The 12,940-nt window shown below is 40.4% G+C and overlaps 1 protein-coding gene across 2 annotated transcripts in view; it reads right to left on the bottom strand.

Annotated features, from left to right (window-relative positions):
- Positions 1 to 11,521, bottom strand: part of LOC116670171 (filamin-A-interacting protein 1) — a 20,253-nt gene extending 8,732 nt beyond the window's left edge. The window contains exons 1-4 of one of the 2 annotated variants that reach the window (XM_032500563.1): positions 11,266 to 11,521; positions 1,960 to 2,259; positions 1,258 to 1,434; positions 863 to 1,041 (exon numbers count right to left, since the gene is read on the bottom strand). In XM_032500563.1, the coding sequence (XP_032356454.1) occupies positions 863 to 1,041; positions 1,258 to 1,434; positions 1,960 to 2,247 (644 nt within the window). In that variant the 5' untranslated portion in view covers positions 2,248 to 2,259; positions 11,266 to 11,521. The remainder of the gene's footprint in view (positions 1 to 862; positions 1,042 to 1,257; positions 1,435 to 1,959; positions 2,260 to 11,265) is intronic. The other variant, XM_032500564.1, reaches the window with a different exon arrangement.
- Positions 11,522 to 12,940: the final 1,419 nt, after the last annotated feature.

Here is a 12,940-nt window from a genome sequence, read left to right on the forward strand (position 1 = left end):
TCTCTCTCTCTCTCTCTCTCTCTCTCTCTCTCTCTCTCTCTCTCCCACCAACCTCTCACCCCTTGTCTCCTCTGGACCAACAAGCCAGGTCGCAACTTCGGCAATGACTTCATTTCACGGATGATGTCATGGGAGATTCGGTCCTGAAGCTTTTTATTCATTTACTTGTTCGTCCTCCTGTTCCTCCACCCAGTGGCCTAGTCTCCTCCCCACTCTACCCCTGACCTCCTTCTTTCCCACAGCACAGAGCCTGACCTCTTCCCCACTTCACTTCCCCCCTCTCTTCCACAAACTCCTTCCTGCTCCCTGTAAAACAAAGGTATGTGAGGTTATCACTTTAGCAAGCAACTAGCTCCCCCCTCTCCTCCCCTTATCCCTCTCGCGTTATTGACTTGACTGATGAGGCCATCTTTCACACATTCTCCAATGTCGATGCATTCCTTTGCCAGTCTTTCTCCCTGGATTCTCTCACCATGTACACTTTATATGTTCCACACTAGTTTTATTAGCCATGCAGGCTCTTATGTTCTCTCTCTTACCACTCTTATTCTCCCCTATTACTTTCACCTGTTTCTCTTTCCCCATAACACTAATCCATCCACTTCTTTCGCCAGTCTATTTAGCCAGGGAATTGCATTCACATGCAATACTATTTGTTACTTACATAAAAAATTGCCTCATAGTACCACTTATACTGTTATTAAAATCAATGTTATCATCTTCCCACTCCATATATTTACAGTTCATGCTGAAAATATTTGTCAGTATTAATAAATAAACTGCAATTCTATTTCTGTTAATGTATATTAAACTGTCTTAATGGTGTGGCAATTTCATGGCCCCCCATTACTCTCCTACTCACCTTTCTCTCTCCTGCTCCAAAAGGTTGGTGAAGTCGTCGCTCTTGTTCATGTAATCTGCGTGTTTGCGTTTCTCTGTGTCCAGCTCATGGACAGTGCGTCTGTGGCACTTTTCAGCTAGCAGCAACTGACCCAGCATTCTTCGATACGTCTCCTTGTGCTTCTCCTGCAGACGCTCCAGCTGAGCAAAGAGCAAAGCACACAATCAAAGACACACAGGGAAACACACAAACACATGCAAGGGCCAAAGAGGACACATAAAAACGTAATTTTACTTGTATTGTAACTTGCAAATAATCTACTACAAGGTGTTCAGGAATGTCACATTGAACTGCTGTCATTTTTTCACAGATGATTTTTGACATTTAACTGCTGTGACTGACAGTTGCTAACTCACCTCAACCATAGGCTTCTGGTAGACACTGTGCTCGTTCGGCTCGCTGCCAGTGATGAAGTGGTCTCTCTGCAGGGCCGTGAGAGCTGAACCAGGGGCTGCTGATCCATAACGTGATTCAAGGACCTCTGCTGGGACAGACTGTTTGGACTTCAGCATGCAGATAACATCTTCTCTGGCCTAAAATCACAGACAAATATAAAGATATACAAATGAGAAAACATATCATAACTTGAGGTGGAAGAATGTGTGCTCACTCCATTTGGACACCTGCTTAAAGAGACACAAAAGTTTTTTTCCCACACATGCAATTGTGAGAAATGATGCGTTTAAAATGACCTCAAACGTGTTGTGAATGTGGCATTATGCCCAAATGTCTATGAATACAGTGCAGCCTATTATAGGGCGGTTAAACCCATGTAGCATTTGTTTCATGGATTCCAGATTTCTCCAAAATGGTCACTTGTTAAAAACATGGCACAATGGCCAATTTTCACTAGCATGTTTAACTACCATTTTCATCCACAAGATGGAGCTATTGTGCATACAATTGCAGTCAATCTCAACCCAATGAAAGCATGTGCATTTTCCATTCAAACTGACCTGGTGTTCATCCACAGTGCCTTCACAGGTATGCTTTTTTTTTTTTACCTCATTATTGCACATATACCTATTACAGCAGGTCCAAGAGATCATCCAACCCACCTGAACTTCTCCTTCCATTATCCCCAGAAGTTTCAGCAGATCCTCTTTGGACAGAGCCATGATGTTTCCTCTTTGTTCTCCAGCCTCAGGGGAGTCAAATTGTATCTTCTTTTTTTCAGAGATCACTTCGACCTCCAAATTATCCTTATCCTCCTTCTGCTGAACTTTGGCCATTAGGCTCTTCACGGGCAGAACCACTTCCTGTTCTTGGCTGATGTCATGGTCACCCTGTGGAACCTCACACACCCCTTTGGCCGGGCTCTCCACCCCGCTACTTTTGGTCCTCATCTTCTACCTGCACTAAGAACAGAAGAAAAGATTTAATTTTTTTAGAGAAAATAGTACAATTCCTGTGTTGTTGTTTTTTTTGGCACAAGATTTCTTTTTATGTTACTTTTCTGTTTATACCATTAATGTCTTTTTATACCATTTTTAGCCATTGTAGTTCCAATTGACAAACACAAACACAATTTACATATACACAGGATTACACGTGGATGATGTTGCCCTACAGTACGTTCCTAATCTGGAATAAATATCCACAATTAACCTGCACTGTGTGTGTGTGTGTTGCATATCGGTGCGTGCATTCCTAACACGTCCCGTTCTCTCTCAAGGCTTGTGTATCTCATGCTGAGTGTTGATGGTCTGGAAGCACATTTGTAGCACTCCTGGGTGCCTTAACCCTCTTTGCTGACATTAAAAGTCTGAGTCAAACATTTTATCCAGATCCTGAAAATAAATCTGTTGATGACAGACTCTAAATTTAATTTTACAACATTTATCATTATAAAAACACAAGTCACGCTGAGGTGGCCTAGCATGCTTGATTACTTAAACATACAGTGAGCTAGGAGAATAACATTATGGAGTTATTCGCTCGTACAGTGCATTATTTCAGTGGTTTTGCAAACTTGTTTGTCTGTTGTACCCCTACAGCCTTGTCAGAAGCAAAAGTTGTTATCCAAATGTGTTCCATTGAAATGATTTTTAAGTTGATGCTAACTATTGCAACTGTTTATGTCTTAATTTTAGTTAACTCTTTTATCAATTTACCATTACGTTTAGCTAACTATTTCAACGTTTATAAATTACTTTTAGCTACTATCATTCAACTGTTTATCCTTTACTTTTACCTAGCTATTTTGACAGCTTGTTCAGTGCTTTGAGCTATTTAAGCTGTTGTGTTAATCCATTACTTTAAGTAAACTTTTAGCTAGCTTATGATAGCTGTCTGCTACTGGTTATTGTGACCATTTATCCACTGAAGATCACATCCATCGTGTATCATATTTATGTTTTTTTATTTTCCGCCTTTACACAAATGTGTGGATACATCGTTAAAAACACTCGTTTGGGAATCACTTCAATAAATGGTCAAAGATGCACTGTAGGTCATGAGGATAGAGGTGTGTTTGCCTCGTGAATGTGTTTAAGTGTTTGTGTGTATGCATGCATATGTGTGTTTAAGCTCTCTCACAACAGCCTTGAGACATTGAGCAAGTGCACTCTGTATGATTGATTTCAGATATGACATCAACAGCCCTTTTTAATTACAAACAGAAAACGCCCCCAGCCCCCAAAATCCCCACCGTAAGCTCTGGTGATGTCATAGCACCCTGACCTCTGAATCATGCATTGAGACATCCCGAGCAAGCTCGCCAAAATTTCATTCTCTTAAGCACAGTATTGGATGCAAGAGCATACAAAACACATCAACTGTGTATGCACAATGTATATTCATGGTACAATGCATGTACACACACACACACACACACACACACACACACACACACAACAGCACAGATAAAACATCCATGAGCATTTGAATCAGTCTAACTAGATTAAAACAAGGTAATAAAGGTTAATGCTCTGTTATAGAAGAGGAATTGGACTTTTCCATATGCAATTTCGCGAGCTTTGAAAGTGAGTTTATCAACGGTTTTGATTCACATCAGGAAAAATGTTCTTCTAGTGGTCAGCAAAGTTAAAACTGCAGAGAATTCTAATGATGCTTAAAACCAATCTCTTCTGTTTCCAGGAAAAAGACCCAAGCACATGAGAGAGAAGCGTGCAAGATAACAGTGAATGCATCTCTCAGTTCAAACCAACACATTAAGAACATTCCTTATCTTAGTTCTAGGAGTTCAGTGAGTGCACATTGGCTTAAATCAGAGCTGCTTCTTAACTGGAGATTAATTGCAGTGCCTTCGTTCCTGTCCATAACTATACGCTTCAGCTGTGCGCTCACTTTCATTGAGTCAAATGTCATGGCACAGCAGCGTACATAGGAACTCACAAGGTCATCTCAACATTCAAGCAGTGCCAGAGAGTTATGACCAAAGAAAAGTCCAGTAGTGCATGGCACAAACACTGGCACCAGTGGGGCACGAGAGTGATGAAACATAGAAACGTAATGTGCAGTACTGTAAATTAGTCGGGCAGAGTTCCTAAGTGCCGGCAACAAAATCGTTGACACCGAGTTAGGCACTCAAAGGTTTATCCTTAATTTCTGGGCTGATGCCATGTCAACCCAGCGAAGCTACTGTAACAGCTCCTCTCATTTTGTGGTGTCACCACAGTTCAACAGAGCAAGAAGGAGTGTGTGAGTATGTGTGTAGTTATAGCTAAGAGAGCTAAATGACTGTAAGAAGGTATTAATAATAACTAGCAATTCAATAAATATAAAGGAACTCACCATCTAAATCTATTAAACTAAACAATGTCAGTGTATTTAAGGTCAGTAAAGTCAGTAAACAAATCTTATTGCCATGCAGAAATAATGTTTATATTTTATATTTTATATCTCCTTCCAACTACCTACATCAACACACAGATATATTTTTGACTTATTGTAAAGGGAACCATTTCTCTAATTCTCTAATGTTGGGCTTCACAGTGGTGATTAAACTATATTAATCTCCAAGACATGTAGAATTTTACTTTAATCTGTCTTCATCTTTTTTTCTACATTATTGAGCAGACACGGAGCAAATTAGCATTCATTTGGAGTCTTGTATGTCCAGCCGAGGAAATGTCTGCCTCTTTAGCTGCCAAATACTCCACTAACTGCATCGCCTGCTACCGTTTTCTCTGTGACGTTGCTGGTACTTGGTATTTTGCTTAGCTCACAGTTGGTTTTCAGAGCTTTTTTTTTGCTGAAAACAGCTGCCAGCTGAATCTGGAAACAACACTGATGAGAGTGGAGATGGTGAATTAAGCCAGTTAGGTTGCAGGCTCTAAAACCAAAACAGTAAGCTGAAAGTCTCTAAAACACTCCATAAAACTGAGTGAAGCTGCAGAGGTGGGGGATAATTCTCTGTGCTTTGTCACTATGAGCAACACCTTTCATATTGCACATTGTCATTGTATCCATTGATAATATAACAAAAAAAATGATCATAGCAGCTTTAAATTTCATTAAAAGGACTCAATGATACCAGTTTAACTTGACGGCACTTCATACAACACGTTTCCTTGACAGCTGTAGTAAATAGTAATAATGACAACTATTTCACAGGCCCTATTGATGACAAGACTTTGTTTGACTACATCGTATGTTTGTCATTCAAGCCTTTTGATGACATGTCTCCTGTCTTGCTGTCTTTGCTGTTTGATCAACCTTGACAGGCCACTGCAGTCTTGATTGTAGTGAATTCTCCAGAGCAGCAAATGGGGAATCCAAAGGCACGTGGCCTGCATTCCAGTCTGACATGCAACATTCTCAGTTGTCTTCATGAACAATAAAGGAGAGCTGGCAGATAAAACGACTTTGCTTTAATGTCTGGGCCAACCTGCCTCAGTGACCCCACACATTTATGGTATCTACGTTTGTAAACCATTGGCACAATGTTACTGATTGCCCGGGATCCGATTCCATAGTGCCATCTAAAATGAAAGAGTGGTCTAATACCCAGCAAGGCCACAGTCAAGGCCTGAGCCTAAATTTAAAGCGATCTTAAATCTATCCCATGGTTTGGGCAAGTCCAGCTGTCACATTTATGAGTATTTATAGGCACAAATGGAACAAATGCCTCCATTCCAAAGTGAAAGAGGGGCTATAAAATGTTGTCAGTTATCAGTAAGTTCAATACCAGTAAGTAAGTGAATACCACTGACGTTCAATATATGACTTTTATCTTTGGTCGGAAATTCCATTTACTTCAACCATTTCATACAAAAGAATATAGTGATCTTCAATAGCTTCTTGTGATGGGCATTTATCACTAACATTTGACATTTCAAGTGATTACTTGATTAATCAAAAAAGATGAACTGATAAATACTTGTTACTTGTACTCAAGTGGCTTTTGTGACACTTCCGTGGTGCAAAAGATAGGGGGCTGCTATAAATATATATATATATCTATATATAGATAGATATATTCAACATAGGTTGAATTTAAACCCTGTGTTTGTTCATGTGCAGATGTTCCAGTAACAAAGCTGTAAAATTCTTGAAAGAGCCTGAGCATTATCAAGATTAGCAGAAACTGTTTGCATGATGGGGTTTGGTCGCCCTTTTCCAAGCCCTACAACAGCTAACACCTACATATGTTATGTTATTTCTCTCTTTACACACTTTATCTATATAATACCGGTAAACATTATGCTCGTCTGTGATATTCACATAAAGAGTAAAAGTGAGGAAGGTGAGAAGTCGGGTCTTAAAAGTCTGACAGTAGCCAAATTAGTTTCTCAGAGATGAGAGTTTAAGGCAGCAGCTGCTGCAAATAATGCAACATGACAAAAAATCTGTTCAAAGAGTTTGATACATTCACACCCCAAACCCAATGTGACTAAATAAGGAGAGGGAAATGTTATTTGCATGCGAGCAATTGGCAACTTGTTCTGTCAGAGGACACTGATGAAATGCAGTACACTCGAGAAGCTCTTCCGTCCTGAAAAGAAAAACACACAAGCCCGCCAAGATATTGGAATTTCAATCAAAACTGTAGCTGTGGATGAGATTCAAATCTTCGAGTCAATCCATCTGATATTGAAAGTGTTGCGAGCACCTATTTCCCATGCAAGGGTACAAAGCTGCAGTCTGTTCCGGTATTTTGATGGACAGCGCGTTCCAGCCTAGACAGCCAGTGACTTCTGCCGTCAGATTTGACATAACACCCATGTTCATGGTAAATGAAGAGGCTTTAGGCAGAGAAGGATGACAAGCTTTTCTGCTCAGATATTCCCTTAAGATTCTACAATCTTTTCAGGAGCATTTTTAAATCAATACTAAATTTAACTGTCAAAGAGAGTTCATGGACAAAACTCAAGCATTTACATCTCATTTTAGTGTAATGATGGCATCTGTTAATACCATATAGCAAGACTACCTCTAACGTTGGTGCGCCACACTGGAGCAAAATGTCAGCATAGGTGGTGGGTTTCGTCTTGTGGTTTTCTCCTGATGTCACATTAACCTGATCCTCTCACTGGAGCCTAGCTTCAGCAGTTAAGGTTTCAACAATGAGCAAATTGAGATGAATGTACAGTAGGTACATCTCCTCATATAATTTCTCACAGTAATAGATTACTTGCTCAGCACAGTTTAGTTCCTGAATCAGTCACTTATAAAATATGATGTATGATAGCTGTGCTGGTGGCAGTTTGTTAAATATTCCCTTTGATTTACTTTTATGAAGTCACATGATAGCAATCTAAAGTTAAAACATGCTCTAATTTTGGTGGTGCATTATGTGCACTTATGTGAGTGGGAGACTTTGATGCATATTGTACGCAGTCACACAACACACCAACCCCACTGTTCTGAAGCAACTTACTGTCACCAAGCACACAGTATGGATGGGTGCAGCTGCTGGAATACATGACTCGCCTCTATCTGTCATAATTAGTTTAATATACATGATTGAAAAAATTAACACATGCATTATTTATTTGAATTTCCATAGCAACAGAATGTATCAAGTCTATTGAGAGTGTCTGGAAATGGAAGCAGACTTATCAGGCACCAGATTCTTCTACACCAATGGCATGAGTGGATATCAGCATTACAGCATGGAGATCAAGGATGAGATCAAGTTCTGGCTGTTCTATGAATAGAAACAGCAAGACAACATATGCATGAAGCAGTCTCAGATATGATACAATGTCATGGGGTTGGCCATATGTTCGAGGTCTCGTCTACATCCCTACTAGATCAGAATTCCACAGATTGACTTTTCTGTCTTGGTTAGTACTCCCAGAACTAATTTTTAGGGTTCTTTTATAGAAGAAAGAAATATTGTTGATTGAACAATTCAAGGACAACTTAAAACTTCACTGCATGGTTCAGTCTCACTGCTCATATTAACCAATTTCTAGCATCGGGTAACTGTTTTTAGCCATGCCTGTGGAATGGCTTCATTGATGGAAATGTTGGTCTGTTAGTCGAATGATACACCACTTTAATCTGGACTATCACACCATGTATTGTATAATTCTTCTGCACCCTAGAGGCCAGGAGACTCACATATCACGCTCTGGAGTGCTAACCACAACATTCCAATTCTTCACCTCCACTACCCATTTAAGTTTTGTAAGAGAGCATTTGGATTGTTTGTATTGGTATTGTGACTCTGCTCTTTTGTCTTTTTCACAGGAAAAAAAACAATGGAATCCATTGTTACAGGTGAGACAAAAGTAGAGATTTAAATGGCATCGGGTTGAAGAACTCTGTCTCACTAAGAGATTTGTGAAATTGCAGTGTGGTATTCGGTCTTCAGCACTCAGGGTCAATCAACCACAGAGACCTGTCATCCTTATCTCAGTGTGTCCACCCCCCCCCCCCCCCCCCCCCCCCCCCCCCCCCCTTCAGTGAAATCACTGGGCAGATGAAATCTTTGAGTGGCAGTCATTATCACACACCAATTCACAGTAAGAGACATAATGTCACCTCCCCTCAAAAAACGAAGACAAAAAGCATGTGATGGGTAGAAAGGGTGAGAATATCTTTCCATTCTGTGGAACTTCAAATGTCTCTTACATCAGTGCAATGTACTGAATGCTTTCTGTAAAATAAAAATATGAAACTGAAACATTTGTAATGTATAAACTTCATGATTCACCTTCCTAGTTCTAATATTGCTACATGTCAAAAACCACTTAACAACCAATCTACTGTTAATAACAAGTATACTTTGCAGTCTTACATATCAAATGATCTTGAAAGGATCTTGGGTTGCTGTGGCATTTAAGGACTTATTTTTAAACCAAGGGAACACGAGTTATATGTACCACTGTTCTGTGAAATATCCAAATGTGTCTAAACTGCATTTTTGGAATTCAAGATGCCCTTATATGACTGGAGCAGTGCATGTGTCAGTGACAGCAGCTGTTGTTGAGGCCCACCAGACGTAACGGGGAAGACACAGACTATTGGCAGCAATGTTTTGTGTTTATGTCCATGCACATAGACGTAAGTGCACATAATGTAATGTTTTTGTAATTCAAAATATTCTATTGGCTATGTATCTTCTAATTTCTTTTGTATGAAGCAGTTTCCTGAAGCAATTCTTTGAAAAGTACTTTGAGTTGCATGACTTTTGTAAGAATTGATTAATTGATTGATAACATGCGGGACATGCCACAAGCGTTTTCATGCAGAAACACAGCCTTATCTCACATTGTGTCTCACATAGGTTAAAAGACATGTCCTGTCCATTCCCAGTGTGCTGCTGTTGCAATCAAACACTGTAACTGCTAAATGTTGCAGCAAAAGAGGGCCTTCCTGCTCACAACAAGCTAACACCACATCTCACAAGTTAAATACAGTATTAACAACTTGTCACTAGAGTTCACTAAAGTGACATAGAGCTAAAGCAATGTCATGAGGTAAGCCAGTGACACATTTAGTGCATCTCAAATCAATGCTGTTTGGCAAACACCCAAGCGTGGCCGGCTTGGTTTCAGTTCAAATAGGCGCCATATTATTGATATACTGTAAGACTGATCCATTTACAAGCTGGGAACGATAACTGCCCACTCAACATTCACAAATCTGTTTTTTTCCCGAGGGGCCATTTGGCTGATTGAGCTCCACACACTTTGCAGGACATGTTCCTGAGCTAGAGAGGATGAGCTTAGATAAAGCTGGAACAAGCGCAAAAATGTTAATGAGTAATATCTGGCCACTAGTTCACTTTGTCTGGTGTCAGTGGTGATATCACTGAGTGCACAGAGGCCACATCAGCTGGAGAGGGTGGGAGGCAGCAGTGGGAGAAAGGAAGGGTGAGGTTGCACAGAGGCCCTGGACACTGACAGAAAGGATTTTTTTGACAGCAGCGTTAGCCACACCTGCATTAGATTCCCTCACTGAAAGTGAAATACATTTGATATTTTCTTTTTTAGTCTACTGAGGCAAGGTGATGTGCGCCTTGACAAATGGACGAGCAAGAGCCATGTGTCTCCTCCAAAAGGATGAGACATGACTTCATGCAGTTGAAATGGAATTAATTTTGGCGTCATTACAATCCATAAATATTCAGGATGAAAGATGTTATCCTGTTGCAGCTCGTGAAGGCTTACTTTGCAATGTTAAGCAATGATACGGGTGTTTGTACATTGGTGTATGTCCAGTAGGTACAATAGTGAGTTATTGGGGTTGAAAACTGTGGGAGAAGTTTAGGTAAAAGGTTGCACGTGTATTGCTATATGAGTGCAGTGTATCATTTACAAACATGAACAGACAAATAAGATGAATTGCTTCTCTTTCTCCCACATTCTTAATATCTCAATATCATTCCCTGTTGTCTGGTGAAGTTGTGGGCTTCTCTTCCCACATGCAAAGCACAACATGCTTGCCACTAAATGGTCCTATTCATACAGCAATGTAAGATGTAATTCATTAAGAAATGTTTGATTCATGACTCTCTCTTTTCTGTATGCGTTGTCACAATGCCAAATCTGTATTGCCATTAACAGCTACAAGAGTAGTGCCTTGTCTTTTCATGGGCGAGTAATTAATGCAACATGTTGAAATCCATATTATTTGAAAGTATAAAAAATGAACTGAATTAAGTAGGTGCTTCATGGAAGTTGTTTCATTCATACAGTGCAGAACAGTTCGAACCACAGCTCAAGTGAAACCAAGTGGATTTCTATTAATCAGTATTCTTTATAAGCGTCATAAATTGATGATATCTTAGCAGCAGTACCTGTAGACGTTTCCTGTATTGCAGTCTAAAAGCTGAACAGCTGTTAAGCTCTACTTTTCCTGAACACGTGTTCTTTAACTGTTTCCCACACAAGGACAGGTAGATTGAAATTACTTAATTAGGAGAAACCTAGAAGAAGCTGACTTACCTGCTGTTGTGTTGTCTCCAGGTTTGAGCAATCAGTAGTCACACCAAAGGTAATCCTAGAGGAAAGGCACAAAAGCAGTGACGTATCCACTAATTATCATCTGGCCTGTGTGGCCCGCTTGTAGTGTCCACTTTTGCTCGCTACTGAGTTGTGCCAAGAGCCATCACAAGCTCTGCTATCTATCTCTCTATATCTCTCTCTCTTTCTCCTTTCAGTTCTTTAGGTCAGAGAGGGAATGGTAGAGAGCAATAACAGAGCACTGTAACTTCCCTCTCCCTTTCTTTCACCCTCCCTCCCTCTTTTACTCCCACAGCCAATCCAGATCTGCTTTGCATAGCGAGAGTCCCACCTCTCAATTTATTTTCTTCCTATCCTTTCGAGAAGTTAGTTGAAGATTGTGTGAGAATAAAAGGCAGAAGGGGGGTGAGGGAGTTAGGCAGGCACTATTCTACTCCCTCTCAGTGGTTGAAGAGGTCACTGCAGAGTGAAAAGAAAGGCAGAGGTGCGGCAATGTCCTTTGTCACAGGGCCAGATCTTTTCACTCAGCGACATCTTTCATTGTCTCGCTCTTCTCTTTTTGAGTCACCAAGGCTAAAAGTATAGTTCTATATTTAACTTGCACTGTTAGCAGCTGAGGCTAGCTGAATGCTAGATGTTTTGGTTGGCCAGTTAAAGAGTTAACTCTTCCCGCTGACCCTTGGGGACAGCTGAACTATGCCATTTTCTCATGCTGGGAAAGTCCGGTGACAGCAGCCACCCAAGCCCTAACAGTGGTCCAAGAAACCACCAATTGCTGACTTAGGAGGGCTGAGTGATGCCAAACTCTCCAGGACTTTGGCAGCAAGACTGTCTTTTTGGCCCTGCTTGCAGAAAACAAGGCCAGCAAGCTAAATCTGAGGTACAGTAATTGTCCTCTGCATCAGTGGGAATAGTTAACTTTGCTGCCAGGGTAGTGTTGGGTTAGACATGTGCACAGAAGCAGTAGAAAGTAAACACACCTAAATTTGGTTCAGCTACTTTTTTTACTTCTGGTATAGTGTTGGCCCACTTTTCAAGGTCAACAGTTCCAGTTTCCTGAGTGGAGATGATCTTAATGCAAGCAGTGAAGTCAAAAACTTGGTCATCATGAGACATGGAGTATCTAACTAAAATGGAGTTTTAGTTAGACAGAGTTCTGTCTGTTGTGGAGGACTAAATTAGGACTGTATTTTAAGCTGATTCAAGTATCCAACTTTGCCCAGGTGCGTCTGCTAAAACACGGACAGAGACCACTTCTCTCTTTTGATACCTCACTCAATAAAGCAACAGTACAAACATGGGCGTCGGCTATTACTGTGTTTTAGGTGTGTATGTGTTTGTGGAAGGAAAAAAACAACAATGTAAAAGCCACCATACACAATGCATAAGAACTACATACAGACTAGCAAACAATAACAAACCCATCATTTAGTACATTATATACATATAGGCTAGCTGATAATTATAACAAACTCACCATTAACCACATTATATTAATGCTGTGTCACTACTACAGCATGTAAACAGTGCACATAAATTACAACCGTGAGCCAGGGCGTAACAATTACTGTTATATTGGATCAACAGCCACGTGTAACCTAGCTCACAGGCAAAGAACAAAGACAACAAATCACTAGCTAACTCAATTTAGATTAGC

This window comes from Etheostoma spectabile, chromosome 20 (genome assembly GCF_008692095.1).
Source record: "Etheostoma spectabile isolate EspeVRDwgs_2016 chromosome 20, UIUC_Espe_1.0, whole genome shotgun sequence".
In the NCBI taxonomy this organism is placed as follows: domain Eukaryota; kingdom Metazoa; phylum Chordata; class Actinopteri; order Perciformes; family Percidae; genus Etheostoma; species Etheostoma spectabile.